Source organism: Mchenga conophoros, linkage group LG15 (assembly GCF_057382185.1).
Source record: "Mchenga conophoros isolate Kocher_MC1m ecotype Shallow Benthic linkage group LG15, M_conophoros_male_GT1.1, whole genome shotgun sequence".
Classification (NCBI taxonomy): Eukaryota; Metazoa; Chordata; class Actinopteri; order Cichliformes; family Cichlidae; genus Mchenga; species Mchenga conophoros.
Genome location: NC_140540.1, coordinates 6,728,783 through 6,756,402, shown reverse-complemented (window position 1 = coordinate 6,756,402; position 27,620 = coordinate 6,728,783). Strand labels below are relative to the sequence as shown.

The 27,620-nt window shown below is 40.0% G+C and overlaps 2 protein-coding genes across 19 annotated transcripts in view; one reads left to right on the top strand and one right to left on the bottom strand.

The window, feature by feature from the left end:
- itpkb (inositol-trisphosphate 3-kinase B) overlaps positions 1 to 7,840 on the bottom strand; it is a 29,999-nt gene extending 22,159 nt beyond the window's left edge. Inside the window, exons 1-5 of one of the 2 annotated variants that reach the window (XM_085246046.1) lie at positions 7,415 to 7,840; positions 3,333 to 3,505; positions 2,831 to 2,981; positions 2,191 to 2,475; positions 227 to 1,150 (exon numbers count right to left, since the gene is read on the bottom strand). In XM_085246046.1, the coding sequence (XP_085102172.1) occupies positions 227 to 1,150; positions 2,191 to 2,475; positions 2,831 to 2,981; positions 3,333 to 3,373 (1,401 nt within the window). In that variant the 5' untranslated portion in view covers positions 3,374 to 3,505; positions 7,415 to 7,840. The remainder of the gene's footprint in view (positions 1 to 226; positions 1,151 to 2,190; positions 2,476 to 2,830; positions 2,982 to 3,332; positions 3,506 to 7,414) is intronic. The other variant, XM_085246047.1, reaches the window with a different exon arrangement.
- A 10,928-nt stretch (positions 7,841 to 18,768) lies between these two features.
- The window catches only part of epb41l2 (erythrocyte membrane protein band 4.1-like 2), a 50,965-nt gene continuing 42,113 nt past the window's right edge, over positions 18,769 to 27,620 (top strand). For 5 of the 17 annotated variants that reach the window (XM_085246036.1, XM_085246034.1, XM_085246038.1 and 2 more), the window contains exon 1: positions 18,773 to 18,967. The gene's annotated coding sequence lies outside the window, so the exon portion shown is untranslated. Of the gene's footprint in view, positions 18,968 to 19,060; positions 19,584 to 27,620 lie in introns of those variants that run through there. The other 12 variants (XM_085246033.1, XM_085246045.1, XM_085246030.1 and 9 more) reach the window with 6 other exon arrangements.

Sequence of the window (27,620 nt, the reverse complement as noted above, 5' to 3'; positions counted from 1 at the left end):
CTTGTATTAATTGTGATATGGCTGTAAGTATGTTGGTTCTTTGAGAGGAAGAACATTATTATCTGTTTCCTAGCTTTCAAGAAGAACCCATCCCTGACATTTCCTGTGTGCATTTCATGCGACAATCTTATTAGAAGTTTCCAATTAAATCAGGTCCACTGAATAGCCAGCAGGCTGTAGATACAGTGACAAACAAGCTCAAATCTCAGATTTTGAATCCACTTACTGCTTTCTGCTGAGAACTGAGGAATGCAGGGTTGAGAAGCTGTTCTCCTTTCTCCGTATCACTGGAAATATCCTCCTCCGACTCCTCCCACGAAGAGGAGAAACCGGCTGAGGAGGCAGAGGACGATGACAGCTTCCTGAGAGAACGAGTGGAGTTTGGCACGGGGCTAGAACTGGGGCTAGGCGAGCAGCTTCGCCCCTGGTCTGAGCAGGAGCCTTCAGAAGTTTGAGGCTGGTTTTCCAAACCGTGGTCAGTTACTATGACGGCAGGGATGGAAGAGTGGTTTGAGGTGTGCTCGGTCATGTCGAGCAAACAAGGGGTGCTCTCGCTGCTTTGTGCCTGGGACATTTCAGGATTAACCTCCAACGTGTGTCCTTCTGGCTGGAGCAGCATTTTAGTACACAACAGGTCCTCTTTCTGATCCATCAGATCTCTTTCATCTCCGAACAGTTGCTTGCTCTCTGTTTCCATGTCCCTCAGTACTTCTCCCTCTTTTTTCTCTGTGTCTGTCATTCGATCTTTATCAAATGTCTCAAGAAAACCTTTATCAAACAGTCCATCTAAACAGGGAGTTTGCTTTAATGTTTCTGAAAGGCAGTCATTTTGTTTAATCAGTGTCTTGTTGTCTGTATTTGATTTAGTGCTGCTGCTGTCCCTCTCACCATCACTCTTTCCTTCTTCGCTTCTTTCTCCTTCCTTTGTTTCTTCATCCCTTTCTCTCCCATTTTGGACAACAGAGGGGGCTTTAATTTCTTGTGGGTGAGTCATTAGGTGATCCAGAGCTGTGTTTCCTTTGCCAGGATCAGAAGGAGTTTGTTGAGTCACTCGTCTGGGAGACCGAGGGCTGCGCTGGAGCTCACTATTAAGTACCTGGGCACGGATCCCGGAAATGTGGGCCTCAAAAATGCCAACTTTTCCCCTCACCTGCACAGAGAGAACATTGAAACTACGGTTTGATTGTCTTGGTCTTACTGCAGAGAATTATGCTTTGATGCATATTTGTGTTTTCAATATTTGGTTTAAATAGTTTAGGATTTCACAGGTGTAGCAGAGCTTTGGAAAATGTCAGAAAAATAAACAGAGAAGAAGTAATTGAAAAAATATCATAACAAAAAACACCAATATTAAGAAAACACAGCAGGAATGGCCCACGGCGCTCAAATTTTCCATCGCCTGGCATTAAACAGAGTACTTGAAAAATGGGCCACTGGCACGCTACAACTTCAGTGTGTGACTGTCTGCAGTTTCACAGTCAGTTCTAAAGTATGTTGGCATTCCCCTCAGTAAGAATAAGGAGAAAGAGGGTGAGGGAGCATAAATGTCAGGATGAATTTAAACCAACAAAAGTACTTTTGTTAAATTTGTATTGAAATCAAACTGAAAGAAATCTAATTCTGGTCCCTCTTTTGTTTAATCAGTGCACAGCAAACTCTAAAGAAGCCAAGTTGCGTAAACTCACAAGCTTCAACATATTATAGAGTGCCTATTTTCTTTAATAGTTTATGCATGATGAAAACCATTAAAAGTCTTAAATGGAAGTGGATTATATTACATAAAAGCTGTATTTGTTTTAGTAAATCCCACTAAGTTTTGCAACTTCTGTTTTCAGGAAGACCTGATGAAAAATCCTGTAACTGTTTTATTGAATGACATGCAGACAGCTTTTCTATATACATAAAAACACAAGGAAGAAACAGCTGAAAATGCATGTGGCCTACCTTTTACTTTTCACCCTCATCACCTACAGCTGTGTAAGAGTAGCTATGGTGGCATTGACGTGACTGCCCCAGCAAATCAAATTAAACCAGGAAATCCTTCTATTTTTTATTTAATTGCTTTGTTGCATAACTGCATTTTTTGGATGCAGACAGAAATGGTGGTAGATGTAGCAAGTATTTCTAAAAAGCTGATAAAACATGCTGAGAATGAGGATGGACATAATTGAAAAGCACAGGTCTGATCACCTCAACGTTCTGCAGCTCTCTGTGAATCTGCAGCAGCTGCGCTTGGCGTCTCCTCTCTTCTCGCTTCTCTCCTCCTCCCGTCTCTCGTCCCCTCTCCTCGTGGCCGTCTTCGTCCCCTCTATCTTCACCGCCAGGCGAGCTCAGGCGTCGGACTCGCTGGCCCACATTGACTCCTAGGAGCTCCGGGCTTCGCGGCGAGGGGGAGCGAGCGCGAGGTGTGGGGCTAGGCGAGCGCAAGGGTGAAGAAGGGAAGATAAAGGTTTGACCCAAGCCACGAGGGCTTGTCTAAAAGGAAAAAATACAAAATAAAACAACATGGGATTTACTAACAGGAAATGTAAAACAATATGAGCTGTACAATATATAAAATATAAATAATCTAAGCAGTTTCTATTTCGCATTCCCATACTGAACTACAACAAGTGGAAATTGTAGCATCAAGGTAAAACCTAGTGTAGTTTCAGTGAGCTAATTAAATTAATCTCAGTTGCATACCACTATTATCTATCTTACTGGCATAAGCTTTCAAGGTGTTTTACTGTTGCTCTAGTGCTTTTGTCTAGACAATAATCTACTAGAAAAAGCTGGAAAATACATGAACAGTCTCTTCAGATTTTGGTGGATGTGATGAACAGGCTACCTGTGGACTCGTTGGGCTGTAGAGACCTCCTCCCAGTAACTGGCAGTAGGTGCTCCGATCTGGAACTGGCAGCACAGGTCGGGCAGCTGGTGTGATTCGGGCTCGAGAGCTGGCACTAGAGGAGCCTGGCTGGGTGTGAAACTGATTACCACTGTGGAGATGTGATGTGGAGAGACGATAAGAGAGAGTTTATTTTTAGGTTAATGTGCTTCAATAGGTTGTAATTATATTAGTGACTAAATAGGACACATCAGTGAAACCTAGACTTGAAATAAAGAGGACATTCACTGACAGCATGCCCATTAAGTATGTGTCCCTTAAAGTTATTAATTGCTCTCTAATGGAGTACAAACAAAAAAAGAAATCCTGTTGGTCTGGTTTAATGGCTACATCAGCAGCTAAATATGTTTAAAGTATACAATTCCCATGCGAAAACGTTCTGGGAAATCTGTGTATTCTCTCAACTGTTAAAAGCAAATGAGACTTTTGAGAAATCCCATACCTGTTCATGACTCCGTTTAGGTTCAGGGCAGAGGCTGCCATCCCCGCGGCCAAGCCAGGGGCTTTGAGTGCTGGGTACACATCTGACAAGCTCCCCTGTAGCTACAGGGAGGTCTGGAGATCAGCTTTCAGTGGTTCCTCTGCATATAATCACAGAAAAATCTGTACCCAGCGCTAAAAAAAAGTCAAGAGAAGTTTGTTTTAGTATGTCAAAGCCCTGTTATGACTAAATATCAAAATAACAAACAGTCTTTAACATAATCCTTTGTACATAAAAGTCCCTTTCAAACACTGGGCCTCCGATTTTCCATTAGTAACTGTGTGATGGACAAAAAGCATAAAACAGAGAGAAAGTGAAGCAGATAAATGAAGGATAAATGCTGCAAGATAAAACATTTCAGTCACTGGATAAAATTTGCAGTTTTGGCTGTCAATGTTACAAAAATGCAGAGATTTTTATGGTGCTCATTTCAAAATTTGAAAAGCCAATTTATTCCAGAGTTCACAGCTCATCCATCAGGGCACTGATCTTTTTTACACCAGGTTTTCGTGCTACCGTATACAACTTTGTTATAAAAGGACCGGTGCCACAACTGCCAAAATTCCTCCCAATCAATCTCTCACTATTGTTTTGCTCTTCTCGGTGCTGCAGCACTTACACTTATTTGAGAAATGAGCTGCAGTCTAAACATGACATGACATTCCTTCAGGGGAGAGGCCTGCAGAAAAATTGCTGAACTGAGGAGACATATAAACCAGCCAACGTGGGAGAGTGAGAAATTATAGTTAAAATTATGGTGTCAGTGTTACAATCCAAAACACTTGTGCATAGTCCCCTTATTACCTGACAGTAATTAATTAAAGGTGTTCCAGAGTTCAGTTCCTCTTCTTTTTAAAATGATTTATAAAGAATCATATTATTTTAAACTAACTGTTAGAAACATGTTATTGTAAATAAATCAATATTCTACTGCTGATTCTTCTCAGCCTATTTAAATCCCATTATCATGATGTGACACACAGAAATGTGCTGTCACCGATTAGTACTTCTCTTTTTGCAGTGGTATTGGTTTTTGGTCCTGCACTCTGATTGGCCAAATTCAAAAAATAATAAAAACATTACAATATTGCAGAAACTGTGTATCTTCTGGTTTATTTTGATTTATTTTTTGCATAAAAAATAAATGTTAGATTCGTATACAAATTCTTTATTTTATTTCTAATGTAAAAATCATCTTACAAAGCCAACTAAGTATACTGACTTAGCATATATTAACTCACAGTTAACCTTGAACTCAAGAACAGAATAGGCTTTCTATTATATAATCTATTGTTTCAGTCACATACACCTCAATGCATGCAGTTAAGCTGCATAACAGCTTGTAGTTCCATGTCCCGCAGTGGAAAAAAAGCCATGCAAATACTGTGCAACAGAAGTGTTTGATTTGGAGTGGTCAACTGCGCAGCGCTTTCAAACACGTCTAATTTCTCAGTGGCTCCTACTTTGTTTCAATTTTATTCAACATCATACTTTAAATTTCAAATGCTCAGCTTCAAGCGAGACTGATAAATGAGTGTAGATATTAAGTGTTTTTCCTTCTGCAGCTGAGCAAGATATTTTAGCAACAGTGAAATGGAATGTGGTCAGCCCAGGTAACATAGCTTAAAAGAGACAGAAACACACTGTATATTTTTCACACCAAACAACTAGTTTGCAGGTAAGAACACCCAGCTGAAGCCTGTATCTCTAACAATCTAGAGCTTTTCAGATCTTTTCAGTCAAGTTGGCTTCTCCCAAGCATAACAGGATTCTTGTTCTCGCCACCTTGCCAAAAACTGCCTTGGCATGAGTTTTGATTCCTGGTAAGTTAGACAGCAGTTTATGAACCAGGGGGTAAAGATGGGATTTCCTCGTTGGGTTGTGACGCAGTTAGATAGAGGCAGAAAACAATCTGAATGTCTCGCCTCTCGAGTACTTCACAAAAACCACCACTCCTACTTTTTCACACTGTTTAATCACTTGTCTGTGCTTTAGTCTTAGTGGAAGCAACACAAAGGCCCACAGGGGATGAGGGAAGTCTGAGAGGGAGACATGGAGACAGTGCAGGATTGATAAAAGAAGGAAGAGAAAGGGGGGAAAGAGAGGTCCTCACAGGCTATTTTGGTTGTCTTTTCTGAACCTCTCATGCAGAAGTAGGGGATTTACTTTCCATGAAACAGCTCGGAGTGAGTAATGAAAAGGCACTGGGCACCAGAAACTATTTTCACACTTGCAGATGTGTAGCTGAAACCCAAAAATCTATCTCCATCTCAGGACAACTCAAAATGTTTTGAATATTTAGCTTCGTGGGGTTTGTTGCCCCACTCGGACCATTTAAATTTAGACTGTTACTAAAAGAGAAATTAAAAAGTCTTAAACAACTGACTGACCGCTTCATAAAGTGGATCAAGGTGCTTCAAATGAGATGAGTCAGATCATATATAAAGCAAAATGCATCCATTGTGCCACAATGGCCTAAAAAAAGGGGCAGGGCATTTCCTGAAAGACAACATTCAACAGAAGAGAAATGAATTTGACAGCTACACTACAACATACTTTATTTCTTTAAACAAACCCTGTTGTCAATACACTCGCATTACCACACTTAAACCACTTCAGAGTGTTGTCAGTGCTTTAGCACAGCCTAATATCTCACACACACACACTGAGTGGGACTGCGCGAGCATTCAAACTGTCCGCTTGCCTACACAAGTGGGCAATAAACCTACATGCAATACACTAATAAAAAGGCAGCTGAAGGGGAAAAAAGTGTGGAACATGATGATGATGACGATGAACACTCCTTGGAATTTACAAGCAGATATTATCAGGATGGGTTTAACAAAGGTAAAAAGATGATATATTACAGTGACATCTGTTTCTTTGTGAGCTTTGCAGTGTTTACCCTTTTAAAACCTCTCTTTGGGTATTAGGATATTCTGGGCAATGTTACACTTCTACAGTTTATAGTAACTTTGAATGTTTATGTGACTGGTTTAAAAGGATTAAGCAGTACATAAGCAGCTTCTCTTTACAATACATCAACAGATAGATGGGTTTTCTAAATAAAACTGCACATATAACGATAGATGAGAGTGTCCATATCACACACTCCTAGCAGATGGAACACGCAGAGCTCAGTATCTCATTTTCAAAGGGCTTGAGTCAGAAAAATTATAAATAAACTGAGCTCCAGTGATCAGCAATTGTTCTAAAAATGAGGTATTTCTTAAAATTTAACTTTTGCTACCAGCTTCTCCAGTATGCTGATTTGCTATTTTACTGTTACACATTAAAGATAAGGGAATATGTGGGATTTTGGACTCTTGGGTGGGACAAAACAATCATTTATTTACACCAAGCAAATATTCAAGGGAAGGCAGACAGATTAATCAGTAATGAAATAAACTGTATAAACTAATGCTATTATTTATCTCGTAATATCTACTATTATACAAGCTATTGGGTTATATAGCCGCTCAAATTATGGATCTGCGTACAAATTGATAAAATTATTTATATAAGGGAATTTATTTATTTTTTAATCTGTCTGCTCTAGATTTATTTTAGAAGCAAAAGTTAATGACATTTAAAGGGTGGCCTATGTAAGGCACAGAAATGTGTATATAAAGACTTTAGAATTTTGTCTATTTAAAAAATGACTTTAACCACTTTTAAAGTCAGTGGCTGTATTTCAGTTTTCCATGAATGGTTACCTCTTGCAGTCATTGAAGGCTAGTCCAAAGCGATTAGATAAGGTATTTGCAATGATTCAGCTTTGATAATTGGGTCCATTTCTGGATTCAGCTCCCACAAAATGTTCTAAAACTCCAGGTTTGAAAACTCAACTTTAGCCTGCACGACGCTGCATAAAACACAAAATAAGGGCAAAGAAAGAAGAAAGCTTCCCCACGTTGGCTTGGCCTCTCAGCCCACCAAAGAGGATGCTACCTCTCCGTACCGAGGTGCTGGTATTAAACTGTAATAAAGCTACATCCAGTCACGGTGCTGCTGTGATGGAGGTCATGCCGGTGTTATCTTACCTCAGCCCCGTCCTCTCCAAAGCTGCTGCGGGACGCTTTAATCAGTCTGTGATATTACGGTCATCTCCAGCAGCAATATCTCGATGATGAGTCTTCGCTGTCTCTGAGTGTGACAATCGCAACAGCAAACGCACAAAGGCAGCACCAGTCTCTACTCCTGTCTCGTGCGGTTTGACTTTTTTTCCATGAACCAACTTCGACGCAAACGCCTTTTCACCAAAAAAACAAATTAAAAAAAACCCTCTTCAACAGAAGAAAAAAACTTTAAATGTCCTTTTCTTCTGTGAGCATCTGGTTGTTGGTGAAGAAGACTTTAAAGCATTTCAAAGTCGGTCCAGTTGAATTCCCGTCACGGCTTTGCTCTCAGGATAAGCACTTTCTGGTGAGGTTTCTGTTGTCATGTGTTGCTCGCTGCTCGTAGTAAAGCGCTGTTTGTCTGAGTGCTTGAAGCCGGAAGCAACCACGGAGTATCGCTCTCTCTCCCCTCTCTCTCTCTCCCTCTCCCTCACTCTCTCTCTCTCTCTCTCTCTCTCTCTCGGTTCACTGCAGGGCTAAAAACTGAAAAGCCGAACGCGAGCCGTGTTCTCTCGCTTTGTGGACGCACGTGCACTCCTGCGGGGAAACCCTCGTATAAATACTCACAAGCGCGCGTGCTGAAAGTTAATTAAAAGTAGCAGTAGCGGTGGATTTGAGTTAAAAGTGAGATACTGCTGACACCGCGGCTGTCGTCGTTATCTTGTAGGTTCTTCCATCTAATTCAAATTAGCTTTATTTGGCTTGACAGTGATTAAGGATATGCATGACTGCGCAAGCAAAGCAGGTAGCCTGCAGTATTTAGGAATCCAGTGTTTTGTGGTTATTACAGCAGGAAATATTGTTAGTGAAATGTGTAGGCTAGCTAAAATTAGCTGCAGTTCACAGACAGAATTACCCTGATCAGAGTGTAGTATTATTATAATATGGCCTTTAGTGTTACTACCCGTTTTTTACGAAACTATGGTAATGATACTTTATTAGAGCTGGGCACTTTATTAGGTTGTAAACCCTTAGAATTGCCTTCAGAACTGCCTTATTTCTTCATAGCAAAGATGCAACAGTGTTCTGAAAACATTCTTCAGAGATTTTGATCCATATTGACATGGTAGCATGACACAGTGCCTGCTCCCATTCCACCACATCCCAAAGGTCCTCTACTGGACTGAGGTGGAAGCACTGTGAAAGTACAATATGAGCTTAGTGACAGTAGGCATCAGAAACTGGTTACACTGTGGTCATAAAGCAACAATACTCAGGCACACTAATACACCACCAGCAGCACACTGAAGCGGTGATACAACTCAGGATGGATCCACGCTTTAATGTTGTTTATGCCAAATTCTGACCCAACTATCTGATTGTTGCTGTGGATTTCAAGACTCATCGAACAGGAGAGGCACCCGGTGTGGTCTTCTGCTGCTGTTGTCCATCTGTTTCAAGGTTCAAAATGTTGTGTGTTCAGAAGATGCTCTTCTGCATACTTTGATTGTAACCACTGGTTATTTGAAGCAGCCTGACCTTTCCCTCCTCACCTCTCTGGTATCAATGAGGAATTTTCATCATGAAATACTCAGACTAACTCATCCGACACAATCAAAGCCATTTAAATCATCTGTTATCCCCACTGTGATGCTCAGTTTGAACTTCAGCAGCTCGTCTGCCCCATGTCAACGTGCCTAAATGCATTGAGTCGCTGCTGTGGGATTGGCTGACTAAATATTTGGACTACCAAACAGTTTAACAGGTGTACCTAATAAATAGTCAGTGAATGTATATGTATGTGATCAGGGAGGGCATTGCTAATCTTGTCTGTTAGATGCGCACTTGTATAGCAGTGGAATATAAATTAAATCAGACTTGTTTCAAAATAACTCCCAGGTAATCAAGAGTAATTATTTGTGCCTCCCCCCACAGGCTGTACACAATACAAATGAAACTGCCAAAGTACATAATTGCATTACAAGCACGATCAAATCCGGCACACAGAATGGGTGTAAATGAAAACTGTGTAGGGCGTGCTAACCTTTTTGCAGCCTCTTTGAAATGTATTAATACAAATTTAAAAACAAAAGGCCCTGCACATCCACATGTGTGTTCTCAGTAATAATTGAATCATTAGTTACCTGGAACTGCCTGGAGCTTAAAAAGCCTAGTTATGTGATGATATATAGCTATAGTTATGTAAATTGTCCCACCCAAACAGGTGAAAAATAGCCAGCAGGAGAGGCAGGAACCTGTCAAATGAGCACAAGCGGGAATACACCATGAGAAGAGGTGTAATCACACAACGTAAGTGAGAAACACCTATGCAGCTCAAGCTGACCCTTCATCAGTCTGTCTCATATAATGAACATTGTACTCGTTGTGCTCACGTGCGACATTATTAGAAATGTAGCAACAGTTAAAAAGGGGATGATGAAGTTGTTTGGATGTACGGGATTGTTTCTGTGCCTGTTGTGAATCTGTTTACTCTCTGTTTGGATGCCAGGATAAAGAGTCGTGCTGGAAATTGTTGATTTGAATGTGGTCTGTGATGCAAGAGCAGTAAAATGAATTCTCCAACCACAGAGGACAATACAGCAGCGCCGTGAGTGACCGAGGTAGCACGAAAGTTTAGTTCACCAAGACATTGAAAAATCAGTTAATTAAGAAATATCTCATTATGTTTGATACCGAAGTTAATGTTGCCATGCTGTAGAAGGAATGTGTAGCTCAGAGGATCAGCAGTATCTGTACTTTAAACAACAAGTCGCATGTGGATGGGCCTTCAGCAGTAGATGTTGCTTTTCCCAGATTGTTTTGTTGTCATTGTTTTTAATCAGGGGTTGAGATCCTGATAACAAGCAGCTTGGCAGTTTCATCGGGAGTCCTGCTCTGATTGTGAATTTCATCAATACTGACACACCTCTACAAAACTATGTACTGCATATAGCCATCAGTATAAAGGCTCAGTAGCTGTAGTATTTCAATAGCTCATTAGTTTGTTGCCAGTTTTTCCAGTTACAGTTTAACCTTGTCTTAGTTGGAATATGCAGGTCGAGGTGGAAAATGCTGTGCTGTGTTTTTATCTTCTTTGCTATAATTTGGCCTTGAGCTTGAACCAAGTGAAAACAAAGCTCTATATTAGCTTCCTAAGATGTTTATCAACACATAGATTTCAATCAGTACAATCAGATGTCAGGTACCAGAATTTTAAACATTTTTTCTTATCACAGGGGCGTAGTATGAAAACATTAATGTTGGTTAGGGTGTCATATGGAGATAATTGGTCACAGTATCAAACTGTGGTTAGACAGGTTTCTTATCCTAATCCTAGTCTTGTCCTGGTATGAAATGCTTGAAATATTTCACATTTTTTCCAGGAAGGCTTAAGTGGGACTTTGTGTAGAGTGCAGAAGAATGAAAAACCCAAACAAGTCCAACGTGTTTCCATTTGAGGAAACAATGTGTCATCTTAGATAAATGCATTTAGTTAAGGACAGTAGTCATCTTTGCAAAACATGGCTATGTTTTTCAAGCTTTCACACTTGGCTAGCAATATTAAAAGAGCTTCTCTCATCCCACATGAAGTCAGAGGTGACACTGGTGATAAAAGAGTAGGTGCTGCCCTCTTGTGGTGTGTAAGTAATCTGCAAAATGGGAGCAGACTTAGGCTGTAAAGAGTACATACACTGCTCAAAAAGTAAAAAATACAAAATGAAAGGAACACTTTTTAATCAGAGTATAGCATCAGGTCAGTTAAACCTCTGAGATATTGATTTGATCAGTTAAGTAAGAAAGGGATTTTTAATCAGTTTCTGATGCTTTGGTATAAATTATATTTACAACAGGTGCACTAGAGTGGCAAAAATAAGACATTTTTCCCTGACTGTTTTTTTAATCACTAGTTTTGCATTTGGCTAGGGTCAGTGTCACTACTGGTAGCATAAGGTGATACCTGAACCCTACAGAGCTTCCACAGGTAGTCTAACCCCTCCAGGATGCCACATCAATACGTACCACTGCCAGAAGGTTTGCTGTGTCCCCCAGGATATTCTTAAGAGCGTGGAGGAGGTTCTAGGAGACAGGCAGTTACTCTAGGAGAGCTGGACAGGGCCATAGAACACCCTTAACCCATCAGCAGGACTGATATCTGCTCCTTTTGTGCAAGGATGAGTCGAAGAGTCCAGGTATTGTGTTTTGCGTGTTCTCTCGTGGATAAAATATGGGTTTGTGAGATTTACAAATCAATGCATTCTGTATTTATTTACATTTTACACAGTGCCACAGCTTTTTAATGATTGGGGTTGTAACAACTTTAAAATTGGGATAATGCAGGTGATATGACATGGAACATAGACCCACGAGAAACATGGCACTGCACAAGAGTATGACAATTGCTTTGTATAATCGTTCACTCTTGTAAATTTCTGTCTTTGAAAAAGTTTAGGACATTTCAAAAGTCAAGTAAAGCTGTCAGCAAAATGTGAAACAACGATTATGACTTTATGTTCAAAATGTCTATATTTTGTTGAAGAGATAACAGCTGTAGCATAACTAGGACTAGGCTGTACTTTTGTGTAATACCACTTTGTACCACAAGATGATGCAGTGAGACAGTGTAAGGTTTATTAAATGTAAATTGTGTAAAATCTTGCCTTGCAGTAAACTGAATTTTTTCATTTTTATTTTTTAACCTCTCACTGCTGTAGGACAAAATACTTCACCGCTGTCCATCTGTAGTGAGTGTAGGCTGTCCGCATTCTGTTAACCTCAGCGGGTGTCCATATCATTATGTTTGGGAGGCTTTAAACTTTGTGAATTGAGTCCAGCACGAGTTGATGAGTCAGTGAAGCTCACTTCTCTCTAGTGATAGCGATACTGAGGTGAGTAATTAAGGATATCCTGAACTTTTCTGTCATTAAGCGCTGTTGCTAGCTGCTGTTAGCCGGCGTTAGCTAAACTTTCCTAACATTGTTGGACTTGGTGTATTACCTCTCACACGATGTGAGGGAAAGTTTGAGTTTTAGGACACTCAAGCCTAACATTAGCTGACAAGATGTTAGCTTATAGCCAAGTATTGTTGTTTAGGTCGCATGTCTGATCTGCTGACAGTAAGTAAATATGACAATAGCGGGAATAGTTTTCATGTTTTAGAGCCTTGACTTCACTTCAGGAAATTAGGCTTGAGGCGAGGAGGAAGAACGCATGAGTTTGTTGGGAGACGTAAATACAAGATGTATATTTGTTTGTTTGTATATTTATGAGTACAAACAAACAAATTTATGAGTACAATATTCTAGGTGATCGTGGCTCAAGAGTTGGCAGTTCGTCTTGTAATCAGAAGGTTGCTGGTTCGAGCCCTGGCTCTGACAGTCGGTCGTTGTGTCCTTGGGCAAGACACTTCACCCGTTGCCTACTGGTGGTAGTCAGAGGGCCCGGTGGCGCCAGTGTCTGGCAGCCTCGCCTCTGTCAGTGCGCCCCAGGGCAGCTGTGGCTCCAATGTAGCTTGCCATCACATGTGTGTGAATGGGTGGACTACCGTAAGTGAAGCGCTATACAAATACAGGCCATTTTCTATTAAATAAACTCAAAAAATGACTGTGTCATTAAGAACACTAAATTATTTACAACAGTGACTTGAGAAAAGGCAAAACCACAAGGAAATTAAAAGTGGGGTTAAAAATAAATACCAAAATAGCAGCAGGCATTTTTAAAAAATTCAGCACGTCCATTCATAACAAGCTGGTTAGCCCTCACGTGAAAAAGCTAAACATCACTTTAACGATCATTTGTAGATAGTTTAAGTAGCTGATATTCTTCTGGGTAGCTTTATATATAATACTAAAGCATAATTTACTGGTAGATTCATATTTTATATTACCATTTACTTATGCAAAAGGATTAGTTGCTACAGCTTTAAGATAAATAAAGCAGAGTACAAAGTGCAAAAATATATAATTCGCTGCTGTGCTGTGGCACACCTGTGCCCAGATGTGAGGTATGTTTCCTCTATGTGATTAAACAAGTGCAAACACAGAGCTGAAACTATAGACTGTAGCTTGGTGACACTTGAAGAACAAGTTTCTAAATAAACAAGTGTTTTATTGCTGCTGATAAGCTAATGATGGGCGACTCTGCAGAGAAAGCTCTCTCTGTATGTTTCAGGCATTCCCATACTACTTCCCATCAATGTACATATATATTTTAACATAACTTTCTGTTTATGGCTTCCCGCTCTTTATTGATCTGTAGATGAAGTTGTTTGTCTTTTCGAAGTTTTTTTTCTCTCTCTCTTCCTTCCTCGACTGACACCTGATCCTGGAGTTTAGAGTTACCACACACAAACACAATAAGAGGCAGGGTGAGGGAGTGAGAGAGTTAAAGGCTGACTTTACATAACAGCAAATAGGTGTGAATGGATAAAGAAGTATTTGTTCAGTGTTAAGGTATTTGCTGAAGATAGAGCAAGAGAAGTAGACTTATTCAGGGAAGTCTGCAGTCCACTCAATCCTCGCCTATCAGCTGTTTGTCAGGTAAAATCCATCTCAGTGTTTTTGCCTAATGTGGGTGTACTGTCCTGTCTTAGCATGTGTTTAGCATAGAAGCTGTACATCTCTTCAGCTTGTAGACTGCAGGCAACAGAGGTGCATAGACAGCATACCACTTAGCTTAGAGAAGTTTCACTGACTGTGAAAACGAGAAATGGTTTGCAGTGAATCAGGGGTATTGTAGGGGGGTGTTTTAGTGTATTTCTGTTAAATGTGATTGTGTTTCCCCTTCTATGCTTGGCAATCTTCAGGACTGATACAGGTATTATATTCCCCTTGTGCATGTTTTATTTGCCATTTGTGTTGCCATGGATGAAACCTTTTAAAATTCGAAAAATCACCCCTGAGAAGTTTTCATAGACATTACAGAACAAAAGACACATTTGACAGCTTTTATAATATTTACATATCATAGTATCATAAACTAAGTGTTGTTCCTACTCTTCAACTGATGATTGAGAAGGATTTTTGAAATGATTAAAATATATGGCATCACATTCAGCAACGGTAGCATGCAATAGTCTTGAGCCACCCCTCATTTCTTTATATTTTGCTTCCAAGGAGCCGGTAATAGTTCTCCAGGCTTTCTGATGGTCTTTCAAAGGTTTTCATTGGTTGCTTTACTACTAATTTTTTAATTTTCTGTCTGGTCCTTGTACCTTACCATTATCAGAGGCTTGAGTTTTTTCTTTTGTTTGTTAAGCCACTTAACTCTGGCCTGTGAATCAAGCATAACATTCAATTCAAGTGTAAAAAAACATCTAACTTAGGGGATCAAACAGTTTTGCAGCATTACTCAAATCTTGGTATATCTACGCATGGTGTGCAGCGTGCCCTTAAAAAATCGGAGGAAATTGGCAGGCCTAAAAACTATCTGAAAGTCCTTTCCTTGGGAAATAGGAAAGAAATACAGCAAAGCCCTGACACAGAACCTGAGTGATGTAGCTGGCCCCTTAAATGATCCATCGACTGTTCACTGAAACCTGAAATGGTCCCAGTGGAAGGGTGGCTTTCAAGAACCCGTTTCTACGGAAGGCAACGGAGAGAAAAAGCTGGTATGGCAAATTAAACAAGAACTGGTGTGAAAGTTCTGATAGAGTGATGAATCTAAATTTCACATTTTTAGTTCAAACTGTTTTTCATATGTAGAGGAGGTTAGGAGAGAGGTATAGCAATGAGTGTCCCTAGCCAACTGTAGAATCCGGTGGAGTCTATATTGTAGTTTGGACTGCATTTTAGTCAGTGGTGTTGGGGATCTTGTCAAAACTGATGGAATTATAAACACAGAGAAGTACTTTTAGATTTTGGTGTGCCATACAAAACCATCTGTACAACGTCTGATTGTCCACAGCTTCATTTTCCAGCAGGACAGCTGAATCTCAAACACACTGCTAATGCAGTAAAAACATACCTGGATAGAAAAACACACATTGCAGCACTATCAGTTATGGATTGGCCTCCCCAGCACCCGGACATCAGCGTTATTGAAGCAGTCTGAAATCATCTGCATGGTGAACAGAACAAACAGCAGTCAACATCCAAAGAAGAGCTTTGAATTTCCTGTTGAAAACTATTCCAGAAAACTACTAAAAGAGATGAGAAAAAAGCTTGTCTAAGACCTACTGTTATGAAGAATAAAGCTGGTCATACAAAATATGGACTTTGGACATTTCAGGATTGTATAAGCTGTTTTTGATTTGTATACTGCATTTCCATTTATTTTTGCACTTTTCCATAAATTGTAGCAAAATTTCAAGTAAAGTATAAAGAAATGAGATGTGGCATCTCAAATGAGATGAAAACATCTCAGGATGTTTTAACTAGTGTAAACTGATATTAGATCATAAAGATCTTGTATTTAAAAAAAATCTTGGACTGAATTTCATGGGGGGTGGATTAAAAGAAAAAGCAAGCTTTTTTTGTCTTTACAGTTGTTGCTGATGATAATTACATGAACATCATTAGTCTGAAAGGATGCACCAATCATTAAATAATACTTAGCAAGCTTTTTTCCCCTAATAAAGATAGGGGGCTGATTAGTTTCTAAAGGTTACAGAGATAAATGTTTCTCAGTTTAGGATTTGAGGATGACAGGCTCATAGCTGGCTCGTCCTCATATGAGGGTACAGACCTGCAGGGCAAAAGTTGATCTAGTGGGCAATGTTTTACTATCCAGATGGCTGTGTCAGAGTAATTCTCCTTAGAAGGGCTCGCCACTAATCCTCCAGAGAATCTGCACTGGCTTGATGTCGTGTTTGTATGTGAAACCAAACAGCTAGCCTACTGTAGCTCCCTGGCTGTGAAAATGCTGAAGTTCTCATTGTAAATGCCGTTGTATTGTGTAAATTGGAGCGCAAGTTATAGGTTTACTGGGAGGACACAGCTATCCACACTGTGAGCCTTTCTAAGGAGCAGAAAGCAAAGAGTCTACAGCTTTGCTGGGTGCTCACCATGCACTGAGAGGTTTCTGTAGGACAGAACAGGAAGGGATGAGATAATCAACAGAAGAGAGAGTGCTAGGAGAGAGAGAGAGAGAGAGAGAGAGATACAGGCACCATAGATTGAGTCAGGCTGATTAGGTGCAGATTCAAGTCATAAGATTGTCTTAATCTCAATGCTGGATCTATTTCTGCAACATGGGACCTTTGACAATCAGGTACACTTTTCAAGCTTTTAATATGCCTTCAGGGCTATAGAAAACCTAACTGCTGTTTACTGTAGTTTTTCTTATTGCGATCTTAGTCTTAATGGTGAGCCACACAAATTTGAATGTCTTAGAAGCAAGAAAAACGTTGACATTAAACTACACAGAGACAAAACCAGCCTTTTAGTAGTCTGTTACAGGGCCGTGAGATAAAAAAGGTTGAACACTTTAGGCACAAATGAAGGTGACTTTAACAGAGTGTGAGTAATTGTTGCGTTGTCGATGCTGTGAGGGGATGGGCTGTGTATGGTCTTTTTTCCCCATGGCTGGTCTGGATGACTCATAGGTGCAAAGGAATCAGCTGTGTCACCTTCACTGATGAGCAGACTCAATGAAACAGGGTTGTGTAAAAACCTAGTTTACCTATGCATATAAAAGCATGAACTCATTTTCTTTTTTTTTTAAGTGCATCCATGTGCAAATGTAGTGGATGTAGCTCATAAAATAAACATGTGGCTGTGATGTGAAATAATGCACGGGCTTTAAAGAAGTTTCTGATGCACTGAACTTCTCTGTGTTTCATCGTACATGCTCCTCTGGACTGCTTTGCTGCTGGATCAATGCTGCTTTGCCCATGGTGAGTCCACTGAAGCACACACTCCACTCGCCTCTCAGTTACCTAACTGGGAAATCCAGTCATCTTTTCCAGTTGAGAGAGTTTATGTCACACTATTTTCACCAGTTACTAATATTTCAATCATTCAGCTTTATCTTTTAGTTGTTTAAAATCTGCTATAAATCACTGCTGTCTTTGTGTGGCTGTTTACTCCTCTTTTTGTAGATGTCAAATCTGCATGCTGCCTTACTCTATAAGCCAATTACTTGAGCTTTGTTAATCTGGGTGTGCGCATTGGTGTTTATTTACGGGTGTGTTTAGCAGCAGCCGTGCTTCACATTATCCCCCCCCTCCTCCCCATGAATTGGAAATAAACTGCTTATGAAAGTGAAATGGAGGCTAAAAACTAATGCGCTTGATGTCACTTCTGTAGGATGGGTTAGAAATCACGAGGAACTGTAATTAGAAATAAACTAAGCAAACCCCAAGGCTAAGCATGTTAATAATAAATGCATAACTTAAAAATATAGTCTGTATAAATAGTTTGCCACAGAAAAACATGTCTTGACCAACTCACATGCAAAATTTTAGAAACAATATTGAACCCGTATTGCATCATCTTATTCTTTTGGCTGCTCCCTTCAGGGGTTGCCAAAGTGGATAGTCTCCCTCCATCATACCTCTCTCTAGCATCCTCTTCTGCCACACCAACCCTCTGCATGTCCTCTATCACTACTTCTATGAACCTACTCTGAGGTCTTCTTCTTTTTCTCCTGCCCGACAGCTCCATCATCGATATATTTTGTCCAACATATACCACCATCACCAAACTATACATCATAGCAGGTCTCACTATTCCTTTGTAAACTTTCTCTTTTACTCTTGCTGCTATTCTTTTGTCACAAATCACCCCTGAGACTGATCTCCACCCACTCCACTCTCTTTCTCCCCTCTCGTGCACTGTCTTGTTGCTTTGCATGGTTGACTCAAGGTCTTTAAACTCATCTGCCTTCACTACCACTACTACTTGTATCTGCAGGTTTTTCCTGTGTCCTTGAGGTGTGACTACTCATATGTGCTCCACATGTAGTTAAGTCAAAAATATGCATTACTGGACTTTACAGAGGTCTGTGCATTTTCCTGTTACTTTATGGCATTTGGCAAAAAACAAAGTATATTTTCAACTCAAATAAATTAAACCACAATAAAAAAAACAGTTAAAATCATTGGCTGACTAAATCTTTATTTACATTTTATTAACTGTTTAAAACTGTTTTATTTTCACATATTAAGCTAAAATTCGTCCACTCTTCAATGTCAAGTCTAAATAAAATTAAACCAGTCCCCAAAAAGAAGTAAAAAATATCATTAACATTTGCGTCCTCGAGAGGGCGCTACTCCGCTACATTTGTACTACCATATCCGCACTGAACGTCCCACTGACGCTAAAAGACAATACGTGCGACCAATCACATATCAAGATCTAATACAGTAATGGCTCTAAGCCAATGGGAGCTTGCGAAAAGATGTTTTTCACTGTATGGGGTGGGCCTTAGTGGATGATGGATACGTCTGCTTTGAGCCCTCGCCAAATCTTCGGTGTGGACTGTAGTTGAGATTTTTGGAGGCTGAGGTAGTGGGACATTCGCTATTTTTTGGAGGAGAACAGAGCACGAGTCCACATTTGGGAAAGTCTCCTCATACGCATCGTTGGAGATTAACAACAGGTAACGAATAATTTGGCCTCTTTTAAATCACGTGATTTCTACATCAGCTACTGCAGATGATTCATCGCGTTTTGGGGGTATTTTGTACGTAATATATCGGTAGCGTACTTAACCTGCGCAAGTACCTATTGTAACCAGACGTAGTTGTTCTAACAAGGCAGAACAAACACCGCGTTTGTTACTGAAAGGTGTTATTTAGAGTTCTGGTCATACCTTCGCTGTGAGGCGCTTCATGGCGCCTATCTCCTTCCATATTATCCCTGTTATCACCTAAGCTACCTTCATGCCCCTTGCTCCTCGCGCGCGGATGTGTTTAGGTAGTTAGCATCAAAGATTTTGTGAAGCAGGTAAAAACCTGCCTAGCTTACATTGATTATCTAAATGAATAGACCGAGTTTCCTTACTCGTGGTAGCTGCATTGGGTTTTAGTTAGGTGAATGCTACCGCTGAGGTAACGGTAACTTCACATTAACGGTTGGTTCGTCTAAACACGCCATGGTAATCGTTGACTATTCAAACATCCGGCTCCGTTTTTGCGGGACAATACGTGTAGCTCCTTCCTGCCGCTAAGTTAACAAGTAGTATACGGAGATTTAAAAACACCACGCTGTTCAGAGTGAGTATGCAATTACATTTTCTTTCTATTTTTTCTCCAGTCATTTGGCTGTGCTGACATGTGCTTTTAAAACCGTTTTCAAATAACTGGTATTTGTTTGATATAGTTTCGTGTTCGTGACTGGTTCACAAAGCTGTCTGGGAAACGCAGTCCACGTTGTTTGTTTACTGCATTTCAAAGAGGTTTTTAACCAGGGGTTTTAAACATAAGGCCCGGGGCCAGAATTGGCGCGGCAACTACTCCAAGCCGGTCGTTTGGACAGCTTTGGAAAATGTGTAGGTGGGGATAAATTTTGAACTTCATCAGGCTAAATACCCTCCTAGTGGTCATTTAAACAACTTTAAAATACTTAAGTAAAAGATAAACAAAAAAAGTTCACGTTTTTTCACAATCCACTGTGGAATTTTCTTTTTTTTAAATAAATAATTAAATTATTTAAATTAATTACAGGACACTGGACATTTAGTTACCAGTTAACTTTTTGTGCAGTTTTACACATTTATTTCTTACAGTTTAGACTCAAAGAGATGTGTTGAAAGACTTCTTTCATTTACTACATGTAGAAAAACTGAGAGGTACTGTTGAAATTCCACTTTCATTACTTTTAATTTCAATAACCTTATATGGCCCAGTTAATATAAAGTGAGTATGTTGCACATGATGTAAAATGAGCTTGACGTCTCTGGTTTAGGCTATGTTGGCTTGACAAAATACAATTGTTGCTCTCATGACCAGGATATTAAAGAAGAAGTGCTATTGGTGTAGTAACATAAATCTGTCTACATGCAGAACAGTACTTGTGTTTCTTATTTGCTTTCTAGACAACACCGTAGAATCTGTGCTTTGACGTATGGGAAGGACGTAGCTACTTTACAGACAAATGCAGGCAGACTGGAAAGAGCCAAGATTGTGCTGACTTGTAAAAACTCGGTGGCAACTAGCAAACGTATCTGTTCATGTCTGTGTGTTCAGTGCCACTGTTAACATTAATGAAGTATGCTGCTTTTCTAGAAGTTATTCTTTAAATGTCTCCTTTTGATCATAAAACACATCCAATATATCCACGGCTATCTGTGTTTGATGTTTTGAAGTACCACAACTTTGAGCAATACACACTGACTAATATTAGGACATCTAGCCATGTACTTGGGTTCCTAAGTGTCACTCTTAAATCTAATCATACGCCATAGTATGTGATGTCAAGTACCCATGACCTTAATCAGCGCCACTCCGCTTGTGGTGTTCTGCTCTCTATGTGAAAGGAAGGTAGGTCAGATAGTAATGAAGGACATCAGGACAGAGATAAAGTCATGGACAGTAGATAGTCCCAGGCTGTGCCCCTAATGCATACACTGGGATCAAAGGCCTAACTATTGTTGTTTCTAAAAGTAAATCAGTTTATTTCCCAGGCTGCAACAGTTGTTGTACTTCCATGTAGATGTGAAGTTTTTTTCATTCAGTGCAAAGATTTTTTGTAGGCTAGAGAAGACTTTGAGGACTTTAGAGCACAGCAGGCCAATTCTGCCCTTTCATAAATATTAGTGTGGTGACATACCACTTTAGATTCTCAATAGATTCAGGCCTGCCTAGTTGTAGCTGTTGTTGGCTAAACAGATGGATGCAGTGTCATTGCGCTCACAAGCTAACATAATGGTGGAGGTGGGAAGCTGTTGATGTGATTCTTATTTCTCAGTGTGGTGTAGGCCATAGTAAGTGTAGTCAGTGATAGCCCTGCTCGAGAGGTAGGTACATTCAAAACAACCAACCACTAACTTTTTCTTGTGGGTCTCTCAAACATCACTCGTTAGTTATTTATTTTGACACTCACCAAAGACATTTTGACCTTCCGCAAAATGAAATTTACCAGAATGGAGATAAATTATTTTTTTTTACCAGTTTGTTTTAAAGTGCGTTGTAATTGAACAAAGCTTAAAATGCATTTTTGTTTATCAGACGTTTCTATAACTATTGATATGCAGATCAATCATTCTTTGTGCCTGTTTCCAGCCCCCAAAAAAACCTTGTGCAGGGCAGTATGAGGATCTTTTAATTTCATTTATTTATTTATTTATTTATTTATTTTAATTTGGAAAAGGGGACCTGATTATACTTTAACATATTGATACATATCCATGTGGGTTGCGTGCAGAACAACCAGCATGTCTGGCTTTTCTTCGGTTATTTAAAAAAAACAAAAAACCCCTATGTGTGGACTCTGATGATGCCGCACCTCATTTGACTTGGCATGAGTGTTTATTCTAATATCATGAACAGAACGTAGATTTTCCAGTAATGTCGTTTCCGTTGCTATGTATCTCTGTTTGAAAACAAAGAGCTTGTTCAGTCCTCATGCACACAGCTACTGTACATTAACAAGAAGAGTTTTTGGAGCTACCTATCAGCTGAAGATTTTCTTATGAGACAGCTGTGTTCTTAGAATTAAATGCAGTTTCTGAGCTTCTGTTCTCAAATTAAGAACGGACACCTATACAATTTAATCCAACCTAGTACAACATCAAAAAAGCAACTGAGGAAATAAAATATTATTGTATTTGGTGATGCATGTTGTTTTGCTTTGCAGGTGTTTAGGTTATTGTTGTGTAGCAGAACATGTTGCGCACTTAGAGGCAAGTATAACGTTTCAGTTTTTAAAGCTTTCATGATTAGCAGCCACAAAGCCACATTTTAATGGGATTGTGCAGTGGAACATATATTGGTCCACATTCAGTATAAATTTTGGTGCAGACAGGAAGGACAATGTTTTGTAAGCTGTAAAGGGAAGCCCAGAGGCAAGCGTGTCTGTTTCTGGGGTGTGTTTTTTCCTGTCAGGCTCCTCGCTGCGTGTATAGTTTTATCTATAATCATCGGTGCCATGTTCTTTGTCAGGCTCTCAGGATGTGCAGAACAGTGGCAGCTCTGTCAAACCCACTAATGAGAAGCCTTAATTGGTTGTTCTGGTGGGAGAATCTGCTCATTAGATCTAGCTGGAACTTAACTCTGAGCTTGCTGGAGTGCAGAGTGCAGAAACCTTGCATTTCCTTTGGCTTTTGTTTTTGATTGTGTTTTTTTAGCTGCTTCCGCAACCCCTGTGAATATCTGTATTGTGCATTCTGTGTCAGTTTACACCCCTAAAACCTATTTAACTGACCCACATTGACATCAGTTAGTACTAGCCCACTTCAGTATTAGATGCATTAGATCTGGTAGCAAATATAATAAATTGTACACATTATCGATCCCCTACTGTTATCAGTTGCTTGCTAGCACCTCTCTAATAAGCAATCTTACTCTTCACTTAGGATGGGTGTACACAAGACTCAGGGGAAGTAAGCATTTTTTAGATAGTCACTGCAAGTTGAAAGGCGTAATGAAGGAACACTGACACATGTAGTGAGGAAGTAAGAGTCAAACACAAGAGGAGAAAGAGGGTGAGAGTGCCAGAGAGAGTGAAAGATATTGCTTAACCATTCGGAAAGGCTATGGGAACATCCATGTGTGTGTGTGTTTGTGTGCTTATGTGTGTTTTCATCCTGACCCTGTGGGTTCAACAGAACTCGTCACATCAACTCAGACGCACACAGATAATCCTGCTGTCCTTCATCAGTTTGAATGAGTTGTGCCGTGTTGTTTTTATAAAGTAGCATATATTGGGGGGGGGGGGGCCTTCACACATCCAGGTGACTGCAATTTTCTTACCCATTTTCCAGTGAATGAAAGTAGTTACTATAACCACAAAGCACACTCTGAGGCTTTCATCTTCTCCATGAGTGTAATGACATTTGGGGCAGTCACAACAGTTATTAAGGTGAACATATTGTACAGTGTGGCAGTCAGCCTCCACAGGCAGGTATTATCCTCTGTAGCTTTCACAGCCAGCAGGCACCACAGGACTCCGATTCACACAGAGAAGATCACAGAGGCACGGATGAATGGAAACTGTAATGCAGTGTTCAGCTTATTACCGCCACGGAGACGGTGAGTAGAGCAGTGTGCGGAAGGGGAATGAGGGATGGAGAAGTAAAGGGCGTGTTTGAAGGAGAGGGCAAAATGGAAGAGGGTAAGGTGAAGTCGTTTTTTTGAGGTTTAGCCACCTAAATGTCAAAAACGTCACATTTTCTTTTCTTAAATGCAAGCGTCCCTTGTAGTAGAATGGGACGCCCTTGTGTTGAAGGGCAACATCAGAGAAGAAAAAAGAAAGGGCAAACTGCCTTCCCTGGCAAGTGTCAAGCTCTGAAAGAAATGATAAAATAAAAACAGAAAGAGAGCGTGGGCCTGTGGATCTGGCCCAGAGCCAGACATAGTTAAAAAGAGATTAATCAGCAGAGGGTCACATTCTCAGAGAGAGGCTGAACAGACCAGAGGCAGTGGGTTCATCTTTTGAAAGCCACAGTTTGGGTCACAACACAAGACAGTCTTGGCACTGAGAGTATCAGCTAGAAAAGGCTGGTAATATTATGTTCTTGATACTGATATCATATCTTGCGGCATATCCTCAGGATTGCTTCCTGAAACTTGACAGTTGAAACTTGAAGCTGTTTTCAGGTTAATCTTCTCAGGGATCACTTCCATCATCTGTAGTTAGGTACTCTAAAAATCTATTCAATGAAAAAGTATAAAAGGCAAGCAAAGTAGCATAATGCATGATGACCTAGGGCTGTGTAAATAATCTGAACATGGATTAAAGAGTACTGTTATATTAATTATCAAATGTTCATTTGTTTATTTCTGTGAGTGCAGCCACACTAACTTGTTCTCATTAGCAGCCACTGACATGCTCTGGAGTTTGTAAAACATTTTGGAAAGGGCGTATTGAACCCATTGACTGTGAATTTGTGGGAAACTAACAGAAAGTAGGGTCAGTAGTTTTTCTCATTAGCCAGAAGTATTTGTGACAGAGTGTGGTAGTAAGGAGCTCAGAAACTGGCAACGAACAAAAGTCAAACATAATACCCAGTTTGTACATAAATATTCAGGTAATGAGACTTCTAAAGTCTTAATCAAAGTTATTGATACTTTGCTGTTTAAATTGAATCTGCCATTTTTCTTTCGGGATCTTAATAATCAAGACTTATCTTGACGGATGTACATGGTGAGGACTAGTTGACAATGTCTGTTTGTGTGCATCTTTGTGACGTCAGCACCTACTTTTTCTGCTAGCTATGTGCCTGCAGTCAAGTTTCTGTATACAACTTCACTAACTTCAGCATGACTAACTTCACTAGCAAGTATCTCTGCTCTCATTAGTGATGTACCTGTCATATTTGCCATGTACGAAAGAGTCTTGTTTTAGTTGCCAGCCTTGACTCTAGTTGCCCCCACCCTATATGTTTAAAAGTGAAATAGTACTGGGTCCACTCTAGTAATACAGCCTAGTATATTTATACATGAACAGTATATTTATACATGAACCTGACCCATTCAGATGTTGTTAATGTGGGATCTGTGGTCCTATGCTGGTGTACATTTGTGTAGGTCTTTGGCTATGCAAACTGAAGGACTATGGGTATCCAGCCATGTGTGGTGGGAATGCTGATTGGTTGAAAAGTTTGTTTGAACAGGAAAGAATGATGTTGGAGTTCACCGCATAGAAGGGGGCGGAGACAGCATGAGAAGCACAGACAGTTGTTTTTACCATTTGAATTTGCATCACGACAAAGAAGTTCATTGACTTTTATGACTTCTTTGTTCTGTTTGGCAGGGGCTTCACCATGACTGTAGAAAATATGGATGACCTCATAGGTTACCAAAAGTGAAGCCAAAACATGTCAACTGCCTCTGGTTGTTTGGCTATAGTATCGGTCATGACCCCCGACTCCTACGTGTTAGCTAGCAGGTCTTGCAATTGTGTGGTTTCACTGTTGTACAGGAAAGGAAGTGGAGCCTTGTTGTCAATCATCTATACAGTCAGTGGGGCTAAGTTAAAGGACCAATAACAGTGCAAACACATGTTTAGAGTGTTTAGAATATCCCACTGTACTGGATGTTTTACACGATTTTGACACCGTCCCCCTGGTGACAGTACACTACTACAACATACAGATGATGGTCCACAAAGGAGGCTTAATGGAAAAGATGTCTGAAAGTGGCGTCAGAAATTCATAAATACATGTTGTTTCAAACTTTGTTGCACTTGCTTTTCTGCTAGCTACCTGCCTGAAGTGAAGTTTCTTTATACAAGACACCATCCATAAATTCTGGAAGACAGCTTATTACTATAGTCCTCAAATCTGACGCATGTAAATCCTAATGGAGTTTTAATCTTTAAATCTTCTTTAAAATGACATATTACCCACTTTTCATAGTCTTGGGGATAAGTGTTTTTTTTAAAGCCCATAATATGACCCTCTTATAAAGAAAGAAACAGAGGTCCTTTTTGACATGTAGCCTTTGTGTCATACTGTACTAGCAATGACTGCCAAAATATTACTGTAAGGGAAACAAAACTTCTGTATGACATAACACAGACACACATGAATGTACGGATGTTTTGCTCTGAGTAATTTCCTGTTTTGTTTTTTGTAATTTTTTGTAGATTTGTGGCAGTTTCTGATGAAAGTAGGATACGTTAAACAGGTACTCAGGGAGATGTGTAACCAAAAATGCAAATTAAAAGATAGAGGTATGGGAGATTGGTTGGAGGGGGAATCGGGAAGAGAGTTACTTCCTGTTTCCTGGTTGGAGGTCAGAGGTCACTGATCTGAGATTTAGCTGAAATAAAATGACTAAATAATCTGCGGGGTTATGTCATTTGCTTGGACAATAAGAGATGGTCACATAAAGATGTGTGACTATGTGTCTTCACTTTAAAGGCAACACGGCCTTGCAGTAATTGAGAAAGTGGCACAATGTTCTGAAATTGAGGACATCTTGCAGTGTTCACAAAAGGGATGGCTAATTTTAGATTTCAGGGTTAAGGTTAGTAGTTACGAAATGAATGGCAGGGAGCTGTGATGGTGGTGTGTGCTCATGTTGCAGTGGTCTGAATGCTCACTGTAGCATGAATGGAGAACATGCTGATTACTCCTGACGAGGGCTGCTGATTCTTTTACTTGTCGGTCACTCTGTGGATAATTGTCTTTCCTAATGCACACAATAGTCTTTTTAGTCTATAAGTGATCATAAAATACAAAAAACCCTCTCATCACAGTCCAAAAACTGCTTATTTTATCTGAGCAACTCAGTAAAACTATGCTCTTATTAGTATGTGAAGAATAAAAATCGGCAAACATATGTAACCAGTATGTGTGCCAAACAGACTAAATGGTTGAGGCATGGCATGTTTTGGTAGTTTTCTGACAGACTGCAAGGCTTTTAGAGTCTTTCTAATCAATACTTGATGAGCCGTGCATCCTCTTTAGGCTCTGGCAGAGGACTAGGATGTGTTTCGCTCCATCTAAATCAGCTTGCCACACAAGGCGACCGTAACAAAGAGCCTTGATGACCATGAAGTCATTTGTTTTGCCAGAGCACCTGTTGTCACCACCCTCTATGGGATATACATTGCCATAGCAACACCATACCCACAGCTTGTTGAGCCGCGCAGTTTCACCGTGGGTTTCGCTCTCTTCATCTTTCACTCATTCTTTATCACCTTCCAGCTAATGCCTACCTTTTTCCTCTCTCCCTTTCCGTCTTTTTCACCCACCTCCCCCCCTCTCTTACACACACAGTAAATTGTATCTCCTCTCATGTGCACTTGTGTGACCCACCCATACTTTCTCCCTTTGTCTCTCATTCACACAGACTGGGCACTTGCGCCTGACTGCTTTAATCGCTGAATAGGGGAGTTTAGCATTTCACAATAGCAGTTATGAGCTGACCCATTATTCTCACCCCCACACAGAAAGAGAGGCTCAACCCGGGAAGAGTAGATGCATGAAAAATACCATATAATATGATTAATTTATTGCATCGTTAGTCTGTGTTATGGCATTATTGCATAATTTTTGATATGTCATGATAATAAAGCAATAAATGAGACAATATTTTCATTAGTTAGTAGTTAAATAATGCCAAAAATGACAGCACAAAAGCCTT